This window comes from Triturus cristatus, chromosome 5_2 (assembly GCF_964204655.1).
Source record: "Triturus cristatus chromosome 5_2, aTriCri1.1, whole genome shotgun sequence".
NCBI lineage: Eukaryota > Metazoa > Chordata > Amphibia > Caudata > Salamandridae > Triturus > Triturus cristatus.
In genome coordinates, this window is record NC_140588.1 from 195,263,436 (window position 1) to 195,286,470 (window position 23,035).

Below are 23,035 nucleotides of genomic sequence, written 5' to 3' on the forward strand. Positions count from 1 at the left end.
ATTATCGGGGGCACAAAAATATGTGGGGGGATCCTGCCCCACCATGCTGCCCTGGGGACAACCACCTCCCCGGGGCATTCCTAATTAAGTGTGGGGGGCCTCAGGTGCCCCCCCCCAAAGCCCCGGGGACCGCCACCTCCAGGCTCATGCTCACCTCTGCGGCACCCTCCTCTTGCTGGACAAAATATGCCTGCAGCTGCCTGGCTTACCCAGGGTGGTTTGACCCCTCGCACCATCACCTGTGACTATCTAGCAACACCGCGAGGGATCTGGCGAACTGCCGCGACCTACCCCTGTGATCGGACTCCAATGTGCCAGCAATTCCCACTATGCTGCATCTTAATCCCACCAAAAGAGAACACTGATGTTACTGTGGAACAAGGGTTCAACAGCAGATATGGATGCACAGGAATGCTCCCTGCTAGCTACGATTGGAGGGTTGGCCCTGGTACCCATTTCTCAGGACGACATGGACCGATTCTTCAAAGACATTTTCTCTGAAATAGGATCCCTCAAAACAGATTTCAAGACTTGCCTCCAGAACCTGCTTCCTGGTATCTTAGAAATAGAGGACAGGTATACTATCTGGAATGAATGGTGGGCTCCTGAGTGGAAGACTAGGAGATGATGTGGTGCAGAGTGGCAATGCTCAAGGAGCAACAGATGGAGATACAAGCCAAGCAAGAAGACCCAGAAAATAAAAGCTGCTGTAGCAACATCCGTATCTGGGGTTCTCGAGAGTGACGACATCATGACTTTTGCAGCAGAGCTCTTTCAGAGAATCTGAGGTGACACGGAAGCCTCCCCACTTACTATGGATAGGTCCCACAAGGTGTCGCCAGGGTGCTCCAACTCAGCCCCAGTCATCATAACAAGGGTTCACTTCTTCACTGAAAAAGAATTCATTTGGTGAGCCTCCAAGGAGAAAGCAAACCTGGTCTTCCGAGGACATACCATCCTACCCAAGACCTGAAGGAAGTGACCCGATTTAGGGTCACCCAGATCACTCGCGACCACATCTCAAACAAATTAAGAGTCGGTCAGGCAGTAGAGAATACAAACCAAAGTATTTATTCGTATTACACTTGAGCTGAGTCCGATCTAACCAACCTCATTGGATTGCTGCAGAGGGACTGACTTCAGTCAACATGGCAATGCATAAAGTACATTAACAATACCCCTAAAGACATGCCCAGACTGGAATTTTCCAGTTAGTAGCTGGTGAACAAAGGAGACACAGAAGGATGAGCTGCAATCCTGGGAATGTCAAGGTTACTTTGCCCGTACCCCCGCTCTGACAGTGGGAGCAGGCCTATCTAATGATAAAAGTATGTAACGACAAACAGTCTATTCAGTAGTGCAGCTAAGCTCAACCTTGGGGAAATACAGGGGAAGAAAATAAAATAATGAGGCTGCTTTTTGTTGAGGTAGATAGAGTGAGACAGAAGCTAGTTTCGATCATGGCTCAAAATGGTGGCTGAATAAACAAGCATTTGCAATGCAATATGTCTCGCATTTACGTGAGTTTTAGCTATTGGCATTGTAAATGACAATGCCTTTTATTCATGTTTTGGATTTTAAAACATAAATAAAAGGCATTGTGATTTACAATGCCAATGGCTTATACTCTCGTAAATGCGAGACCTATTGCATTGCAAATGCATGGGTTCCTAAAGAGCGCTTTACTAATGGGTAGGAGGCGCCTGATGGCTAGAGCTGCCAATCTTGATGCACGGGGGAATCAAGTTTGACTGTTGGTATCCGTTCAATGTTCTACGTTTCTAGGCAAATTATTTAATCTCCCTGAGCCCATCAAGAAAGGTGTAATGTAAACGGTTTCTGTTGTAAAGTGCTCTGAAGCACTCCGGCCAGATGTTTACTATAAAAAAATGGCACACAAAAAATTCTACCCAGACTGCTGCAGAGTTCACTAACCTTAAGCTCTGCATTTTTGCTGCACAAATCAAAAAATATTCCCAGCATGAGTGTGACACTTTAGATCTACACGCATCCCAGGCCCCAAGTCCAGGCGCGACCTCCCTTTTAATGTTAGGACTCAGGAGGGGTCCTTGCAGAGCAGATAGCAGATACCAAATGCCATCCTTATCAGTCTGCCACCTAGACGAGGGGGGAGGGGCTGTATCCTGGCAATGAGGAAAACAGAGTCACGAAGAAACTGGACAAACCGGTTCTGACCAGCCTCTTGTCCTGCTTTAATCATGGGCCACAATGACAGCGTCACCTTTTCAAAGCGGGCTTACCCCTCACTAGCTTAAAGGGAAAGTTCCTGACAAATGAAAATAAAATGCCTTCCACGCTGCAATATACAGGCAGTGCTTGAACAAAATAAAAAAGGGATACGAAAAGCATTGTAAGAATGAAAGTGGGCCTGTCGAGCTGCGATATGAAGACTGTCTGACGGAGTCGGACAAGCTTAATGAAAGATGTAGTTTAATTTCAGCGTGCTGAAATATTTATTTCCTTAATCACCGTTTAGCGCCTCGAGCCAAACTCTTGTACACATGCTAGACAAAGCTCGCGGAGCCGGCAGAGTGCAGACAGAAAGTGATTGCTCACTCATCATAGGCATGTTCTGGGCACAGGAGATAGGGAGGGGGTGCGGTTTAACTCCTTAGACGCTAAGTGTTCTTTCGTATCTGCCGAGCCCTAACCAAGCACCCGACCTCCACAGTACCTGCCTTGCACTCACAGGTAAAGTAAAATAAAAATAGAAAAAAAGGCACGTGGCTGCGTAAGAGGAAAAGTAAATAAATAGAAAACTAGATCCCGCTGTATGCTTGTGTTGGAATGCCTGCTATCTTGCTCTCTTGTTGGACGAGTAAAGCTGCAGGGCTGCCTCTGGCGTTATTGGTGGGGGGAGTGGAGCCAAACAGAGAAGTCACCCCGAAGGAGAGCACCGGAAACACAACACTGCTCATCTTGCTGCCAACATCGAAAATGACTTGCCTTGCTTGCTCTCTGCAACGAAATTTGAGGGGGCAGAAAAATAAATCGGCATACATTAGATGGACATGTAACGGATTTGTAAAAATAATCCGGTGTCCATCAGTGTGGCATTTCCATTGCAAACGCTGGGAAATGCTATGTTTATGTCAGAGGGGTGAGCAAAAAGCTGAAAATATTATAAGGAAGTGGCCCCCACTGCTAATGCAGTGCCCTCCCAGTGATGTGAATGTGCTGAAAATAAAATAAAAAGGCACACAGACAGTCTAGTGCGGCACCAGACTGCATGTAGGAACATGCAACACTCACCTGTGCGCCGTCCTTCGGCATGTCGGTGCCGGCGGCTGATGACTCCTCGGGAACCTTCGGTGCCCTGGTCTTCATGGGCACCTCGGACTCCCCCCGGGGCGATTCTCCTTGCGCTAAGAAGGGGGCCGGGGAAACAAAAAAAAAGGACAGCCGATTGATCTTCACGCGCTGCTGGAGGAGGAAGAGCGCGCCCACCTTACAAGCCACATGATGCCTTTAAAAGAAAGTTCCGCCGTGTGCCCTGCAGAGCAGCGCTGCGGATGAAAACTGTCGTTAGGCGCTGCTGCTTCCGGACTAGACGGAAGTTACGTATGGGTTCAACAGCCAACAGAAAGCAAAATAACAACAGCAATGCCAGACCAATCGCAAGGGGCAGGAGAAATTACACAGAGTTGAAGCCAATATACAGATTACTTTATGTCTCGCTGGGACAGCGCATACGCTGCCAAGGCGAGACCTAAAAATGGTGCCGTGAATGCCATACAATGCAGAGAGAAACCGACTAAAAAAAATTTCTATTCCAACAGACCATTCTCTGGTTACACTGCGCAAGCGGCGCAAATCCAAGCCAATCACGGATAAGCTAAGGGAATTGGCCATTCGCTACCAGTGGGGTCATCCCTTTGCCCTCAAGCTTTGCTGGAAAGTGAAGCGCCAGTCCCTGCACTTCCCAGACAAGGCAAAGAAAATACTGGATATTCCTAAAGATGCACTTAGTAGAGTCTCATCCCGCCTCGGGTGATGCTTGGGGAAGGATGGCGTCCAGTCTGGAGCACGGTGCGATCTCATGAACATGACAAACGCCAAAAGGACAAGGAGCTGCGGGAGGCCAAGCAGGACATTAGAACTCACTTGCAAAGCATGGGGAATGATTGGGTAACAGGAATGCTTACGAGTCTCCAAATCTTCATACGAAAAAGACACTCACTGTTACGACTCAGCTCTGGTTCTCTCAAGACATGGCAGCTGCAGAGAAAGATCATACGCTATGCTCTTCCTATTGTCCCATAGCCATCCTGAACACTGATGCGAAGATCTTGGCCCAAAGACTGGACCAATACCTGCCCGGCCTCATAGATCCTGACAAGGTTGTTTTTATCCACCACAGGTGGGGAGTAGTTAATATACACTGAAATGCACATCTGGTGAAGGAATCCCACCAACACAAAATCACAGCTTACCTTCTCTTGCTTGACGTGGAGATAGCTTTTGACAGTGTGAACTGGGCCTTCCTCCAGGTGGTCCTGTGCAAGATAGTCCCCGGGCCGGGAATGATCAGCAAGATCATGGCGTCATATGTAGATCCAATTGCCTATATCTGTGTCAATGGACACTATGCGCTCCATTCATTTCTCTTGGGCACAAGTCATTGGTGTCCACTGTCACCCCATCTCTTTGATCTTTCAGTTGAGCACCAGCCATTACTATTCATTGAATGGCAGAGGTGGCAGGCACACCTTTTGGAGGATGAACTCGCAAAATAAACCTCTTTTCAGATGAATTCTGTCTCACTCTCACGCAACCCACCACCTTCCTACATGCGATTCTAAATTGCCTCTCTGCCTTTGATAGCGCGTCGGGCTTCAAGATCAAATTGACCAGATCATACGACAAATCTCTCCATACCCCACCAAGACATCCCCGCTCTTTAAAAGGGTAGCCCCATTTTGCTGTGCCCCCAACACAACTCGATATATGGGTCTTAAGTTCCACACTGTCCTTCTGGACACAAATTAACTGGCCAGAATAAAGTCAGTCCATAAAGGAGGACCTCTGGTGCTGGAAACCACTGTATGTTTCATGGCTTGGCTACATCGTCATAAAAATGAACATCCTTCCCAGGATCCTTTGCCTTTTTCAATCCTGACCCACGCCCATCCTCTAATGATATCCTGTGCCTACAACATGACATCCGCTCCTTTGTATGGAGTGCTAAATGACCCATTTACGCTATATTTTTCTAAGTGAGTTGTCTGTGAGAGTGAGAAACACTAGCTCCACATTCATGCAGCAGTGGCATGTCGCCCCTTATGGGACCTGGCTTGTCTCCCTAAGCACGCAAGGCAGAGGAGTGGATACTCAGCTACTCCCACTAAAACAGTCCTTGAGATATGGGACAAACTAGCCTTTGAGAGAGGCCTCACCACTTTTTCTTCTCCCATCACACCAACTGGCCGTAACCCGGATCTCACTCAGGACCTTGACCTGCACACATTCCACAGCTAGGAGGCGGAGAAGTGTTGAACTCTAAGTGACTTCTTTGTGGGAAGCACTATTAAACCCTTTGACCAATGCAAATCTGACTTCAAACTCCCTGAATTGATGTCACTGCAAAAATTCCCAGTTGTTTCCCAGGACACTCCATCTTCGCAGTGTTCAGAGGGCCATGAGAACTAACACCCCCTTTGAGAAGCTAGTCAGGGCATTGGATGGCTCCAGGGGAATGATATCTCGAACCTACCATGTGCTTAAGCATTCTACACCTCCTGCACTCACACATACCAAATGCAATGGCAAACAAGCACCTCTGAGGGCATCTCCAAAAAACAGTGGGAAACTCTTTGATGTTACATCCCCAAGACATATAGTAGCATACCCTAATGAGACAGCCTACAAGCTCATGGCTTGTAGGCTGTATACTCCAACACTCCTCCACGATATTTATCCTACAGCTTCTGCCCTCTGCTGGTATTGCACTAAGGAGCCTAGGGATTTCTGTACATTTAGTGGTTTTACTCCCTCATCACTATGTACCGGAAAGAGACTCCACTATTATACTGGGCATCTAACCCCTCACTTTGGAAGTGATGACACACTGATTGGAGACTCCTTAGCCACATGTTGGGCCCTGCCAAGCAACTGATAGCACTTGCCTGGAAAAAACATGCAGCAGCCACTATCCCCTCCCCAACTACCCTATGGTTCCCACGCCTCTGGCATGAGCTATCCCACAAACTGGCCCATACTTATAACAAAGTCACACGTATTTGGCAACCACTACTTAAAGATCTCTTGTGCCTGGAATACACATGCTTCACCCTGCCGAAACTTAAAACACTTTGAATAGCTGTCTCGTTAGACGCTTTGACAGCAAAGCAAAGCTCAATCCTTACCAGGCAACCCGCTCTCCCTAATATGGGACCCCCTCCTGGGCTACTGAAACACCATGCAGAACTAGGGGCTCTCTGGGAAGTATCATGCCCTTAATGAGATTGAAATGTTTATTTGTTCTTGGGTTTGTGACATGTTTTCTTGCATGGGGCTCTCTTGTACAGGGCGCCCTCCACCTGTATGGACCCTTAATGCACTATGACATCTACATTCTTGCCTGTGGCAGTGCTCATATGTCATGCTACTTATGCGCAATAGATTTTGTTTTGAACAATTCTTGTATTGTTTTATGGAAAACCTTCAATAAACAGAATACAAGCAAACTGTGTCCTTTTCAATGATGGACAGGGATGCCAGTCATGGACTCCCTCAGGCTGGGTCCAGGTGTGGGTTCAAGATGGTTGGAGCCTTTTCTGTCACTGAAGCTCTGATCAGGAGGCCAGCTAACTAGCCCTTGGAGTCACTCCGGTGGTCCTGGGTTCAAGCAGAAAAGCAGGTCTCAAGCAGCAGGGCAGCCTTCAGGATGCAGAGCAGTCCTCTTGGTGTAGCAGGCCAGTCCCCTGAAGTACACAACAAGCCACAGGTAGGAGGGCCCAGTAGTGAACTGGAGGGGGTCTGATGGTCCTAATCTTGTACCTGGTGCAACTTTTGAAGTCCCCAGATGGTGTTGGAATTTCCTTCCTCCCTTACCTAGTCCCAGGATGCCTGGGGGCACAAAAGGCTAGTGTGATGTTCTTTGTGGGTGTGCTGAGGCAGTGTTTTTGAAGTGCAAGTGGGACTGTGCACAGCTGCACCACCCGCCCCCCAACTTGCCAAAATGGCCCATCTTGCCCACACCCAGTACCCCTATTGTGTGGCTGTCTAGGAAGAATATGTAATGGACAACTGCAGACTACACCTATTCATATGACCTAGGAAACAGCCTGCAGGCACCAAATGGGTAGGACAAGAAATTACCAACTTTCTAAAAGTGTCATTTTCAGAATTGTGGCTTAAGATATGACTTTACTGCTAAAGAGGATTTAAAATTACAATTCCTTAGACACCATATATGACATTTCTACCTGTTCCCAAACAAAAGTGATCACACATTACTTTTAGTAAGGTAACCCAATGTTATCCTATGGGGGGAAGTAGGCCTCATAGTAGCGAAAAATGAATGTGTGAGTGTTTCCACTACCAGGGCATGAAAAAACCTAAAAGTGCATGTCCAACATTTTAAATACACTGAATCCTGCCCTATGGGTTGTTTAGGGTCTACCTTAGGCGGAATATATGCATTCAAAAAGGATTTTTAGGCTTGACAAGAGGTTTATTTTGCTTGATCGATTTGGCATATTAAAACTGCATACAGGTTGCAATGGCAGGCCTGAGGGAGGCTTAAAGGACTACTTAACTGGGTGGCGCAATAATTGCTTTAAGCCCACCAGTAGTATTACATTTAACAGCCCAGGGTATATTGTATGCAACTTTACTAGGGGCTTCTAAGTAAATTAAATATGCCAATCAGGTGTAAGCCACCTTTACCATATTTAAAGGAGAGAGCACAAGCACTTTAGCACTAATTAGCGTTGGTAAAGTGCACAGAGTCCTAAAGACAATTACAATGAAATTCAGACAACAGGAGCGGTGAAGGCAACACGTTTAGGGATGACACTGCAGAGTGGGCTAAGTCTAACAGTGCAGGAGAAACTACAGTTGACGGTCAAGGTATGTGAATTTTCCTTATATAGTGGCAGTTTGTTTTCAACTACATGGTTTGTAGTTGTTTCTATATTGGGTTATCTTGCAAGGCCTCTAGTACTAAATCCCCCATTAGAAGTCTCCAGTTGGACTGAGATCTGTTGTATTATTGGAACATCACCTTTCCCCTCTATGGTCTCAAATATATTTTCATTGGAGGCATGTCTTGGATATCACTGCTATTATTTTCACAATAACTCCCATTCCTTGAAGAATTATAAACTTGGAAAACAAAACTGGAAGCAGGATGGCAGCAACGTATTACAGCTTTGTCGCGCAATTTGGGATTTTATAGAAAAATCATATTTCTGCTTCAAATTTTTCCATATATGACAACGTTCAGTTGAATAATTCCTAGGTTCTAGAAATATTTGCAGTGTGGTGTGTGATTGCTCAGCCAGGTGTTTGTCAAACAAAAAAAATCAAATTGATAGGTTAAAAGATTAGAAATTTAAACAGTGTGTAAGGAAGCAGAACTAGCATTTTGTAAGTAAAAGAGGATGCGGCTCGTGGTATGGAAGATTTGGAACTGCACTTCGGATTGGCCCATGAGCTACCAGGGCTACTGAACCCTTGGGCACCACGTGCATCAGCTAGCCTAAAGTGCATGCATAGAGGGGATCTGAATCACCCATACAAGGGTTTTGCTCAACAGAGGGACAGGAGATGTGCGGTATGGAGGCCCCAGAGACATTTTGTTATTTCCACCCTCTGCCTTCTGCATTCAGGCTCTCACTCTCGACAGTTTAATTTCCCACCTCCTGTCCTCTAGCATACGGTTTTTGGATTATTGTGTAGTGTGAGAATGAGCAGTGTTTCATACTGAATACTTTTAAGTAGTTCTTTGTAGTCATATATGCTTGTTTTGACAGCTTCACTAATCATCAAGCTTATAACATGAATATGGGCAGAGCTGAATTTGATTAGCCAAACCTTTGTAAAGATGCAGAGTTTAGTTTAACAATCATTTTTCTTTGAACTCCGATATCTTCAGCTTGTGCTTCAAATATAAGCATTGGTTCCATAATTTTCTGTAGTGTATCCTAGCGCATATAGGCTTATTAAGCTGACGCAGCTTCATGGTTTTCTCTATGTGACTAATATTAGACCCAATACAATTTAGTTTTGAAATTGTTATTGTGACTATCTTCAATTTGGAGCAAAATTACAAGTTATTTGATATTCATCTAGATTTTTGTGATCACCATCAACTTAGGTCCATAATTTTCATACAGTTTTTTTCTGTTTAAGCAGAATGACGACTACCTGTTGTTCATTCACTACTGTTGCATTTCTCTAAGGGTTTTACAGTCTTAGTTTTAGAGAGATTTTTCAATACATTTGTTCATTTGTCTAGTTTTTTTTTTTTTAAGTAAATGTCAGGTGAAGGGTGGTCTAGAATTCAACCTTATCTCAAACTCCTGGGTAATAGTCTATTTAGCTATTTTATTGATTCTGGACAGAAAACAGGGTTAATTGAGATTAGCTTGGACAATAAGCCAAAATCACAAGGCTTAACATTCTTCAGAGTCAATTTGGTCAATGTATTTGTTCAATGGTATGAGTGAAAGATAAACTTTGGATGAACAGGGCCTTTTGCTCGAGTCTTGAGCATTACTCTTTTGGGTACTGACCAGTAATTGGGATGTTCATAGTACACCATCTGGACCTTGTAAGATTCTCAGGGATAACCCACGGAATTCATTCTTATAATGGTGAGTCAGGTAGATAGCACTATTGCCTTAGCAGGTTTGTAGGACTGTATGCAGTGTTGCATGCAGACCTTTGTGTTTGCTGCAACTAACTACCTGAGAATTGTCAATGTTCTCACAAATTGCAAAAAAAGTGTTCATTACATGTAACAATGTGTCACTGTATAGTCCCACAGTTTATTGCATTCAATTTGAAAATAGGGAATGTTTCAAAAGTTAGCACCTTTTTGTTTTAACAGATGCTGTTGGTTTTTGAACTTTGTACAATGGGGCTCTGCTTACCATGCCCCAAAGCATGTTCTCTAACCTCAACAAACATTTTAAGTCAGTTATTAATTCCTAATTGGCACAGTTAACTTACATATCAGTCCGTGGTATATGGTACCCAGGGCCGGCAAGTTAAAGGTCACTAGCGGACTGCAGCATCTATTGTGCTATCACTCGCCTTCAAGCCTGCCCCTGCGTAGGGCATGTGTACCTACGTTTTACATATACTGACAATGAAAAATCTCCAAAGTCGTTTTTCACGTTGGCAAGGCTGGCTCTCCCATGGAAAAGCACTGGGTTACATTATAACACTTTGTTAGACTTGGCATCTTTTGGCGTGTTTCCCCTGAGTTTTTGCTTTCTGACCTCCCGGTTTTGACTCTGTTTTGCTGGCGTAGCGTTTCTGCGCACTTTCCGCACTGCTGATCAGTGGTAAAGTGCAAGTGCTCCTGTGGTAAAGTGTGTTATGGATTGGTGTTTCCATGATTGGATATTTGATTTACTTGCCAGTCCTTAGTAAAGTGCACTGAGTGTGCCAGGGCCTGTGAATCAAATGCTACTCGTGGGCCTGCAGCACTGATTGTGCCACCCACGTGAGTAGCCCTGAAAATGTACCTCCGAGATGCCATTGCAGAGTCTGCGTGCAGTTTGTAACTGCCATGTCGACTTGGCCAGTGCACACACTGGCCAGTCCCTAACCTTCCCTTTTCTTACATGTCAGGCACCCCTAAAGTAGGCCCAAGGTACTCCAGTGGGCAGGGTGCAGTGTATGTGAAAGGTAGGACATGCCCTGATGTGTGGGGCGCATGCCCTGATAGTGAATTATAGCCAATTTCGTTTTTCACTATTGCAAGGCTACCAGTTACCCGTAGGACAGAATGGGAAGTTTGTTTATAACATCTTATAAACATAACTGGCCCGGGGAATTAGGTAGGAAAATAAAGTTTAGTATGCCTGAACTCAGAATCTAAAGATGCATCTTTTAGTGAAGTTGATTTTTACATTCTGTTTGAAAATATCACTTTTAGAAAGTAGGTATTTTCTTGCTCAGTCATCCTGTGTGCTCCTGCTGGAATGTGGATTGCCTGTCTGGGTTTTGGATGACAGAAGGCTGGGGGAGGAGGAGTGGCTCCAGATAGTCTATATGGGTCAGGGAAGGGCTGAATAGACCTAGGCTGCAATGGGGGAAGGGGGAGGAGATTTCCTTGCTACTCGTGGGCCTGAAGCACTGATTGTGCCACCCACGTGAGTAGCCCTGAAAATGTACCTCCGAGATGCCATTGCAGAGTCTGCGTGCAGTTTGTAACTGCCATGTCGACTTGGCGAGTGCACACACTGGCCAGTACCTAACCTTCCCTTTTCTTACATGTCAGGCACCCCTAAAGTAGGCCCAAGGTACTCCAGTGGGCAGGGTGCAGTGTATGTGAAAGGTAGGACATGCCCTGGTGTGTGGGGCGCATGCCCCGATAGTGAATTACAGCCAATTTCGTTTTTCACTATTGCAAGGCTACCAGTTACCCGTAGGACAGAATGGGAAGTTTGTTTCTAACATCTTATAAACATAACTGGCCCGGGGAATTAGGTAGGAAAATAAAGTTTAGTATGCCTGAACTCAGAATCTAAAGATGCATCTTTTAGTGAAGGTGATTTTTACATTGGCTCCAGATAGTCTATATGGGTCAGGGAAGGGCTGAATAGACCCAGGCTGCAATGGGGGAAGGGGGAGGAGATTTCCTTGCACCTCAAAGGGCCGGTCTGCCTCTGATAATGCCGTCTCCACCTCCTGCCAGGAAATCACACCAGAGAAGGCAGAACTGTTTCTGGCTGGGCACAGACACTCTCTGCCTAAGAGAACAAAGGATTTGGGGATATAAATATTGGGGCCCAGACCCAAGAAGAGCTGGAGAAGCTGTGAGGAGGAACTACCACATTGCTGTGTGCTTTGCTGTGTTGGCCTGCAATGGCTGCTTCTGTCTTGGGCAGTGAAAGGACTGGACTGAACTTTCTGCAATCTACTTTGTAAGTGTCTCCAAGAGCTGGAGGGTAAAGCCTGCCCCCTGTTCAAGAAGTCTCAGGAACAACAAAGACTTCAAGCTCTTCTGCCCTCAGCACTGGGAACTGTGTGTTTTGTGCTGCAACAGACGAAAAGCAGCTCGACGACGTCTACGACGCCACTGCCGTCTTTTTGTCCTGAAGGCACCGCAGAGGACACCGCAGTGGGCACCGCCACACCATAACCCTGGTCTAACCAACGACTCCTGCTGATGCAGACACCAAGCCGTTGCTCACACCGCAACTCGTGGGCACTGCACTCCGCTTCACGACAATGCATTGGCACTGCAGAGGGCACAGCCGCAACACCGCGCCGTTACCTATGGGTACCGCACTCCGCACCGCGATGCCTTGGCACCACAGAGGGCACAGCCGCAACGTGACCCTGGTCTCACCGACGCCGCCTGCTGATGCCGCCACAGAGCCGTTGCTCGCACTGCGATCTGCAGGCGCCGCACTCCGCACCGCCTCGTGACGATGCGTTGGTATCCTCATCGACGACGCTCCATGCTAAAATGGACGTCGCTGCTTGCACCTTGGTTTGAGGGCACCGCTCGTAAAGATATGAAGCACCGCCCTCATCCCGCACGGCAGCCTCGACTCCAGCTCCTCAGCTGATGACAGCACTTCAGCAACAACAACACTGCTTGCACCGTGACCTGCCAGCACTGTGACGAGCACTGCCTTCATCTCGCACGGCGACCCTGGTCTCACCGACACCATCTGACGCCTCAACGAGCCGCTGCTCGCACCGTGACCTCAGGGCACCGCATGCTGCACCACTGCACTTCGCACCGTAGCACACAACGCCTGCCGATGCCAGCGCTCCTGACTCCAACAGAGAGGAGATCGACCTGCAACGCGTGTGACTTTGAGGGCCCCGACGACTCCTGCACCAACCTCCGGAACCGACGCCTGCAGACGCCGTGTTTTCGGTAGCTCAACGAGAGGTCCTCGATGCCCTGCATTTCTAAAAGTCACTGTTTGCGGGTCTTACCGACACTGTAGCTGGCCCGCGACGCTGTCAGCCAGAACTGTTTGGATTTGTTTGCTCACGACGCCGTGATAGCCCCGGACAGAGCCATCGACATCAAGGAACTGTTTTTTTAAAACAGATTTTGATAACTGTAGATTTTTAAGTACTGTATTGTGGATATTTATCGTTTTTGGTCTTGTCTTAAGTATATAAAAATATTGGATATTTTCTAAACTGGTGTGGTGTTCTTTTGTAGTGCTAACACTATATTACTGTTGGTTATGTGCAAATGCTTCACACACTGCCTCTAAGAAAAGACTAACTGCTCCTGCCAAGCTACCAAGGGGGTGAGCAGGGTTTATTTTTGGAGTGTAACTCCCTTATCCTGACTAGGAAAGAGGGTCCCTTTTTGGACAAAGGTGCAAGCCCTTGCCAAATAGAGACCGTATTTCTAACACACCTTATAATGCATAACTTCAGCTTGAACAATGATTCAAGACTCAAACTAATAGTAATTAAAAATCCAATCTAATGTTCAAGTCTGATTTTAACTTACTATTTTGAAAATGCAATTTATAGAAAGTGGGCGGCGGACTGAGCATGTTAAAGCATTTAAGGCTTCGTCCAAAAACGAGGGCAACGAGGAAGTGAAGTACAAATTGAAGAGCAGTGTGCCCCCAGTTACAAGGAATAGCTAAAATATCTATGGCTTCATCCAAAATGAGGGCAGGGATAAAAAGTGGAAATTCAAATTGAGGACTAGTGCACCCCCAATCACAAGGAATTTGAATTCCCATATTACAACCAATGGAACTTCCCATTTCTAACTAACACAAGTAATGACCAGGTCCAGATCCTGAAGAGGACCCCTGAAAGACTTGGGGTTTGAAACACGTAGACCCCCACTCCTGGAAAAGGGCATCCGCATTGTGTCAGGGAGAGATTCTGTATTGTTACCACTCTCCATTCGACAACATTTTAAGCTAACATTCCCAGAGCTACACACAAGGGAAGGAATTTATGCCATGTGTCTTACATGTCAGTAAAGGACTGGTCAAATATGTCTTGTATTGAAATATGTTCGTAAGCTTGCATAAGTTCGTATATATGTTACTTATGTGAATACAACCGATCTATGTATTTTCGTATTATGAGTTTAAGTGTGTCTACATATTAAGTGTTGCCCTTCATGATGAAATGCTTTAAATGCAAAAAACATTTTTCTGAATAACACAAAGAAAAGTGAAATAAATCACGCGGGCTAATGAACGAAGGACATTGGTTTGTTTATTTTTGAACCATTGAGAAACGAGGCAACTAGATACATTGTTTGTATAAAAAATAGAAGTGGTCCCATCTACTTTGCGCAAGGACCCAAGCCTCCCTTTAGTAGCAATTTTTAGAAGTTGGCATTTACATGACTAAACCAAAATGTGCCTGTCAGTGTTCAGTGTCACTTGACTGTTAATGGCTCTCCTGTGGTGAGATGGGTATTGCCACTGATGGCGGACAAAAGGCTTGGGTGTGGGGAGAGGTTTCCCCCCTTACAGGATGGCCATCTGGGTTGTGCCCAGGAATTTAATCAAACTTTGACAGCTGCCAACTCTGTCACAAGCAAATGTGACTCACATCTAGGCCTGCCCCTTCGTTGCCCTGATAGCCAGCAAGCACTGATCCAAGTGGGAGAGGGGCTGCCTCCAAAACCAGTTTAGAGTGACCACAGGGGAGGGCTTGTCAGTTAAATTAGCCAAAGCTCTATGTAGACCCAGTGGAGCGCCTCAACATGGGAAAAAAGTACTGAGATATTAGTTTTAGGTAGGGAGGGACACTGTGGGATAGTTTACAGTAAAACGCACAGGAAGTGTTCCAAAAGTGGATAGGGGCACCCCTGTGAAATTTTATCCAATTCGTTAGGGAAATGCCACGAGATTCCCCACTCACAGATTGTCAGTGGGTATAAAAGTGGCACCCTCCCCACCCTCTTGAGAACACTTCTGGACCGAAGGAAGAAAGGACTGCACCAGCTGTTGAACCCATGGAGAGAAACTCCAATGGATGCACCTGTCCCCCCACATCTTCCCAGGACAGAAGAGTGGACTCCATGGGCTAGCTGGGTAGTCTCCTTGTCAGCTCCAGGAAGACAAAAACTGCAAGAAGCCCAGATCTCTACTGAACCCAGCTGGCCAGTTCCAACAGAATTTACCCTGGTCCCTAAACATTTTCTGAACTTTTCAACAAAAGAAACCGAGGCTACCACTGGACCAACGCCGAGCCGCATATGCCAAATCACCAGCTAGACTCAACTTTCTGGTTTGTCCTGCTGAAAGGCTCCTGACTTCCAGAAATGTTTCTAAGTCCTAACGTGGAGGACTCCACGACTCCACAGGGACCAACGCTGAGCAGCACCCTCATCTTCAACGCCTCCCTGAACCACAGACTGCACTCGCTCAGAGTTTTTCACCTTTGACATTGAGAATCTCAAACTTCCAACCGGAACCAAGGCCTTCCATGAAGGACACACGTTTCAACCAGCTGCAGTGGACTGGCACCTTTTCAGATTCAGCCTGCGCCCCGAACTGCTGACAATCCAGTCAATGAGAACTTTTCTCCAGAAAAAATATCAAGTCCAAATCTTTCCACAGGATGAACCTGGTCCCTGTATCTGACCCCACTCCATCACAGTCTGCCTTAGCATTTGACTTTGGTCCGGTCTTGAGTGACCAGATATCCATGGTAGGCGCTTGGTGCTTTTTGGAGCTAAAATCATCTAAACCTACTAAAAATCATAACTCCAGTCATGGGAGTCGATTTGCCAAAATGTCAGGGGTAGCAGAAGTGACATCACACACCTTTTACTTCAATGAAATACCCGGAAGTGACATCATATGACCTTTGTCCCTGAATCCCAAGAAGTGATGTTACATGATGTTGGGTTTGAAGACATTTCAATACTGCCACTAAAGCTTAGAGTAACTCAAAGAGAAAATGTATTGAAAACTCACAGCAAAATTCACACACAAAAACATTTTAATAATAGCGGTCACGTTTCCTGGTATTAAACCATTTGGAACATACATTCAATGTGAACAATATATGCTTGATTTACCCCTTATGTATTGTGTATAGGATAGCATGCACATAACAATTGGTAGTGCATGGTGCAAGTCAAGCAGGTACACAATATCGAGTAATCAGTTTGTACTGAGCACTGAGCCGTACACAGTGCTCACTGAGCACACTTCAGTGCAATGAGCAATGTGTATATAAACAGTGAATCCTAAATATCACACACTGAACATTGGAAAGTGTGCAGAATGCATGCAGCAGGGACTAGAGCACACTGAACAACATGCAGTATGGAGTGAGCACTATGCAAGGTGTCAAAGTGAGCAGTGCATGATGGTCAATGAGTAGCGTAAAGTGCATAGTGGTGAGCAGTGTTGACAGCGCAATGACACATGCGCAAAGAGTGGTGTGTGGTATGCAATGAGGAATTAGTAATGTGGTTGTGCTCTTTTTTCATCTCTTCATTTGTCCATCATCCTTCTGACTCAGGCGCACAGCTCTGCACTGTCCTATCGGTCTACCACTGGTCCTCCTGCCAAATTATTTGTCTGCCATTTCTGTTCTTGTCTACCCTTTCGATTTTAATAATACGGTGCTTATCCACCTTCGAAAGTTTTGTATTCAACTGCATGTCTTACGGCACACAATCTCCTATATTTAAATATGTTTGTCCTTCTGCAGTTCTACCTTCTTTTGAGACACGTAGATTCTGCCCCGGTGCCTCTCTATTTCTGCTCTAGGTACAGCTGGAGGAAAACAGAGACAGCCGCGGAAAGGGAGCTGGACTGGGATGTGGAGAAGGCACATCTGTATCTAGATGACACTTCAATGAGCCACTTTGTTCTTGTGTAGTCTAGAAAGGAATAAGATTGTCATCGGTCTCAGACTTGAGTGAAGACCTATTTCAAACCAGTCTTTCCCTCTGCATCATATCATATAATCATGTCAGTGTTTGTATAGTGTCAAAACCGAAAGGCATCAGGGCACTTCAGGATTTCAGAGGCAGGGGCGACTCCTCCGCTAAGGCGGAGGGGCATCGCCCCACTGGAAAAAAAAAAAGAAAATAACATGATAATAACCTCGCTATCATTTTTTTTCTCTTTGCTATGGGGCTGCATTAGTGTGGGGCAGGGCTGGGGGCACTGGGGAAAGAGTGGTTTGCACACTTCAAGTGCGCATGACTGTTTCACCGGCTGTCATGGGCCGGCCAAAGAGTCATGCGCACTTTGCATCTTCCCCACCAGGCTGTAATGCACAGTCTGGTGAGGAAAATGCACATGCTCCCTGTCCTGGTCTGAGCGCCGAACGACAGCGCTCAGACCAATAACAACACTACTTCGCAGTGTTGTGATAGGCTATGGGGAGACTGAGAGCTTCCTGATTCGGGCCTCGCAAAGAAGAGTGGCAACACAACAAAAAGACAGCGGCCGTTCAAAAAGTACATGCTTTTTTGTGGTGGATGGGCTCCAAACTCACCCCCCCCCCGTTCCCTGCCAGCCGCCACTGTTCAGAGGTGAATAATATCTGCAGTGCCATAATACATTGAGTCTGTGACTCTATACAAACACTGATGTAATCAAAAGAAAAGGTAGTGGACCCACTTTAAAATGGGTCTACTCTCCAGTCTGATTCCAAGATTAGTTTCAAGGAGGTGACATAGGTCTTTCTAGACTGCAGAAGAACAGAAGCCAAGACTGTGAAATGTAAAATAGCCTTATAGACAGCCATAGCGGGCTATCCCAACCATTAAAGGCCCGCTCCAGCGTTAAAGGACCAAGCCAAAGGCGTCGGCCTTTAACAAGGGAGCGGAACTGTAATGGTCGGCATAGCCCAGCTACTAAGGGCTATAAGGCTATGAGAACATTCTGCCACTAGAGAGCAGAATATTCTAACAAATAAAACTAAGGCCTCTCGGAGCCCGAGGGGTTTTAAATCTCCTCAGGCTCTGACAGTCCTTTGTTCACAGCAACACCTGTAAACAAAAGCAACACTGGAATGTTGCTCTGTGGGCTTTTACCAGCCCGTAGAAGCACGGAGTACTCCACTGTATTTAATGGAGTGCTCCACATTCCAATGTTCTAATTGAGTATAATGTGCCAGTGTGGGGATACAGAGGCTGGCGGGCCCTGCTAACCGACCCCAGAGTGCCTCCTAGATTGTTGCCCAGGCTGAATGATGGGACTTCTCTGTCCAATGTCTGCATCTTGCCAACTCAGTCCTCTGTTACCTCTGACAGTGGCTGGCATGGAGAGTGCTGGGCTGCATTTGTGAGAAACCTCAACCAGGGACAAGCTGTCATAAAAAACAAGTTGAGGGGCCAGCTTCCTTATTAAATTCACTGAGCCACTGACACCACGCCGCCCGCACGCATAGTTACAATGCTGTGCGAAAGTGTGCAAATGTGTGCCTCTCGTCTGCAGCCGATGCAGCTGGCAGCACACACTATCTGCCCCAAGTACTCCGCTTCCCACTGCTTCGGTCCCTTCAAAGACCAGTAGCCGCAGAGCCAGAGGCAAGCCAGGGGTCACAGCTCTGACCCCCTGGTGACCCCTAATTGACGTTCATCACTCCAATTACCTACATTCGATTTTTGGCATTTTGGTGTCTATCTGTTCAATAAAATTGAACATTTTTATAAATTGGAGTGGGAATTTTATTGTGCTGTTTTCTCCATTTGAACTGTTTTGGTACTGTTAAATGTGTTACACATTTCTCTTAAGTTAAACCTGTCTGCTCTGTGCTACAGCTTCCAAGGGTTGAGATCCGGTTTAAATTGAGACCTAGCTGGACCTGGTATGGAACTGTGGAATTACTTGATAAGGACCCACATCCTCTCCAACTGTTAATCCATTTTCTCACAGCCTGAATCGACCACATTAATTCGATCATAACGTGAATGTAGAGGATGCCTGGGATAAACCCATCTTCCGTAGCATTCAAGACAATTATGACAAAAGCATTACATTTTCTTACATAAACATATGCTAGCAGTTAGTATATCTAAGAGGGTTAAGTACGTTCACGAGTCTTACACTGATTGGTTTCCCAGTGGTATTTAACAGAACAATAAACCTTTAATTAGAACTTTTTTTTAATGTGTAGATTTTTTTATTTTTGTTATTTTCTCTTGGGACACAGAAACTACATAAAATATATAATTGTTGCCTGTGTGGATCAAAAAATGAAAACATTCTGCACCTGCTTTGCTTTAGTCTCAATTTGATTTGCGATACAAAAAGACTTGGTTTAAAGTCCTCGGGGTAAGTATTCCCCAAGCCACCAAACTTTGTATTTGGCAATTTCTAGGATGTCCTGACAAAATATATTTTAGCAGGTTATGTAATGCTTCACCGCGTGCTTCTGACTAGTTCATCTTACAGATTTGTGTTAAAAAACAGTACTCCCCATCATACAGACACGGACTGCATTAAACAAGCCTTTTTTAGCCCAATGCTTAACTGTGTAGTGGATAGACTAAATAAAACTAAATTCAGGTCCTTGACCAAGTTTTTCCCCGATTTTGTAGTACTGAGGCAAAACCATCATCCATATTTTGAGTATGATGTCTTAGATGTACAAGTTATTATATTTACTATAATACTTTATAACATTTTAGATTACTGTAATGATTTTAATAAAAATTTACATAAATTGTATTTGACTAATATATTAAATGTTGGCAAAAAAAGAGAGGCAAACAAATTGGAGTTTATGAAAGAAAAGTTGACACCCGCTGCCATGAGAAGTTATTTCAGACACCGGCTGAGCAGAAACATGAACCTTTGTGAGCAGGTTTACCAGGGGATAATGGTAATACTGAGAAGAGGGATGGCAAAAGATTTACCAGAATTTCTCATGTTAGATGCCTATTTATTCCATTAGCCCGCCAAACATAGTGTATATGTGTGGCCATGGAATCTTATAGACCAGGATAATGCTGGAATGACTCTCCAGCCTTTAGTGGGAAAAAAAATCCTAATTCACTCTCTGACTCCAGATTGCCTTTCTACAGAGTTTAGTTAGAAACTCAAGGCTTCAAATCGTTCATTTGCAACCCAATGGTGAACGCAGGCTCCACACAACAGAACAGTGCCGTGTTTTTCCTTCATCAGATTCCGAGGAACTGCAAAACATGCTTACCAGGGTTCATCAGACATCACCAGTGGAGCACTCCTAGAAACTTCAGGCGTGGTTTCCGGGCCAGATTCTAGTAATCAGATAAAACGAAAGCGTCACGTATCCTGAAGTCGCCACAAAGTATCAAGAGTAAGCAAAAAACAAAGTAAACGAAGAATCAAACAGCACAAGCATCCTAATGGCAGAGATAAAGCCAGTAGAACAACTTAGTTTCACAACTGCTAAGCGAAAAATTCCTAAAAGTTAAGACAACTTGGTGAATTTAATCTAAATCCATTACTGACCTGCATTAATGTCCTGCGATTCAGTCACACGTTGGCTTGTGTGTGTTGATGTGGTGCTGGAACTCGGTATCTGAAAGGTAACATTTTAAGAACATACAGATGACAAACCGCAGCACTGTCATACAATGAACTGTACATGAAAAGCTCGTTTCGTTACCAATACATTTCCTCTGTCACATATAGCAATGGGGCCACATATTGTATTGCTGGGCAAAACTGCACCTTCCTGTCGAGTTTAAATCTTATCCATTAACCACGTGACTCATTCGTTTCAGGTGACTTACTAACAGTAAAATGAAAGGAGCTTGGAATGCCTGGTGCTTTAGAAGCTCTTTTTTGTAATGATAGTTTATTGCTTTCAGAACAGATAAAGAAATGGTAGAAACAAAAATCAAGCTTGTTAAATACATGCTCGGATCCATGGGTCAGGTCCGCTCACAGAGTAGAATGCAATAAGGTGCTTACGACAGAGCACATGGCCACGAGCCTGGCAATCCACCAAGGTGATCAGTCTAAGGCCGGACGTAGTAAATTCAACAATGGCAACAATAACAACAAACGTGATGCAGCAAATCATGACGACACAGAAAGATATAGGATATGCTTTAGAGGCTCTTGAAAGGAGAGCCCGGTAAACCGGGTCACAATGCATCAAAATCCGAGCAGATCTCAAGCTAGGGACAGGTCCGGAATGGCTAATGTGGCACTGGACAAAGATAACTGGGGACGGCCCCTTTAACAAAGTGTGACCTTCATTATACGTACCAATTACAACACCCCAACGCAGTTCATAAACAGTGCTTACAATTTTCCAGGCCAGCTCTTACCACTGTATCCATTGTATTTTATTGTATGGTTAATAAAAACCTTTACAAAGGATAAAAGAAAAGTGAAGATACAGATACAATTTAAAATAGGTATCACAAGTGCCTATAGACCCGGTTCATGTTGGACGTGCTGCTTTTAATGCAATTAAAAAAGGTTATCAATGAACAGAAGAAAAGGCCTCGGACCTGGGGCATGGTATACATAGAAACTCAGGAGAGAAGCGAGGTTCTTTAGATATTTAAAAGCAGATTTAAAAGCGTGATCATGATTCTTTCAAATAAGTTGGGGCAAGAGACAAGGCGCCAGATAGGGCCGGCTTGGCAAAGACGCTGGAAGCAATGTGTAAATGTTGAATAACAGTACTTAAAGTGCAAGAGTCGGCTGGGCTGAGGCAGTTAGAAGGCGTGTTCTCTTTCTCAAGGTGTGCCCTGTACAGTCCAGAAGGAGAGGTATGATGCAATTCAGAAAAGTAGCAGGATCAGCCTGTCATTTTATATAGCTGGTGATGGCAGCTGGCACGGAGGCGAAGTTTTTGATGTTTGTAAGGTAAATACCTCAGTGTTAGTACTGTTGACTGAATCCAGTTTACTTACTGCGGTTCGAAGAAAAGTAACTGTTTGAATGTTTAGTGATGTGTTTGCTGGGTTCGGACTAGCGATCGCTGCTTGCATACATGTGCACTTCCCTAGCCAGAGAAGTCAACTCGGAGGAGAGTTCTGCTTTGCTCCATGAGTTACGGACAGATGCATAAGATGTGGCTAAGGGTTTCTTTGCCTTGTCCGCATTAGCGGCAGCTGGTGTCGCGAGCAGCTAGGCAGTGCAAAGGCAGGAAGTGGACTTGGACGTTCCACTCGCCCATTCTTAAGGCCACAAGCCGCTGGTTCATCCATATGGGGTGGGTGTAGGTGATATAGCACTGCTGCTTGGGCTGGGAATAGGAGTATCTGACTGACTGAACACGTGTAGGAGCCCCTACACAGAGTTGTCATGTCTTCTAGTTTTGACAGGTTTATGGCCATTTGGGCTGCTAGGGTCTTGAAGACCTGTTGCCAGGGCTGTTTGTTCCAGGCCTCGGCTAGAGAGAATTCAGACAGTTTGTCCTCAAAGTAGTGTTTGTATGAAAAAGATCTTAAGTTGCAATGCTCGAGTTCACACCAGATTAGGCCATGCATGGTTTTAGGTGGTGCCTGTCGGAATAGGTTACAGAAGTTGAGGAAGCAGCTGCCTCTGGCCCTGTACTGTCTTGTAATGTTGAACTCATACCTCACTTGCGCCAGGGATGCTCTTTTAGGGAGACGCAGAGTGGATTTGTATTACTTGGTGACTAGTTTGTCTACCGTCCCTGCTTCCTTGCCCAGGTTGACTTCGCTCACTTATGTTAGAGTTGGCGTGTTTTTTGCTTTCATCACCTGGAGAAGGGGGTCAAGCTTTAGCACAACGATTGACAGGACAAACATTAGGCTTGAACCCTTATTCTTTATGGTGGATGTGTGAGACGTGAGTAACCATTTGCAGTCCGGTACGGTAAGTATTTGTAGTGCTTACTATGCTGGAGCCTGATGCCCTTGAGCAGCCACCAATAAGCC

At 45.4% G+C, this 23,035-nt stretch overlaps 1 protein-coding gene across 6 annotated transcripts in view; it reads right to left on the reverse strand.

The window, feature by feature from the left end:
- Positions 1 to 23,035, reverse strand: part of SYCP2L (synaptonemal complex protein 2 like) — a 1,177,754-nt gene that overhangs the window by 669,970 nt on the left and 484,749 nt on the right. For all 6 annotated transcript variants that reach the window (XM_085606974.1, XM_085606977.1, XM_085606975.1 and 3 more), the window contains exons 17-18: positions 20,622 to 20,691; positions 20,341 to 20,407 (exon numbers count right to left, since the gene is read on the reverse strand). In XM_085606974.1, the coding sequence (XP_085463100.1) occupies positions 20,341 to 20,407; positions 20,622 to 20,691 (137 nt within the window). The remainder of the gene's footprint in view (positions 1 to 20,340; positions 20,408 to 20,621; positions 20,692 to 23,035) is intronic.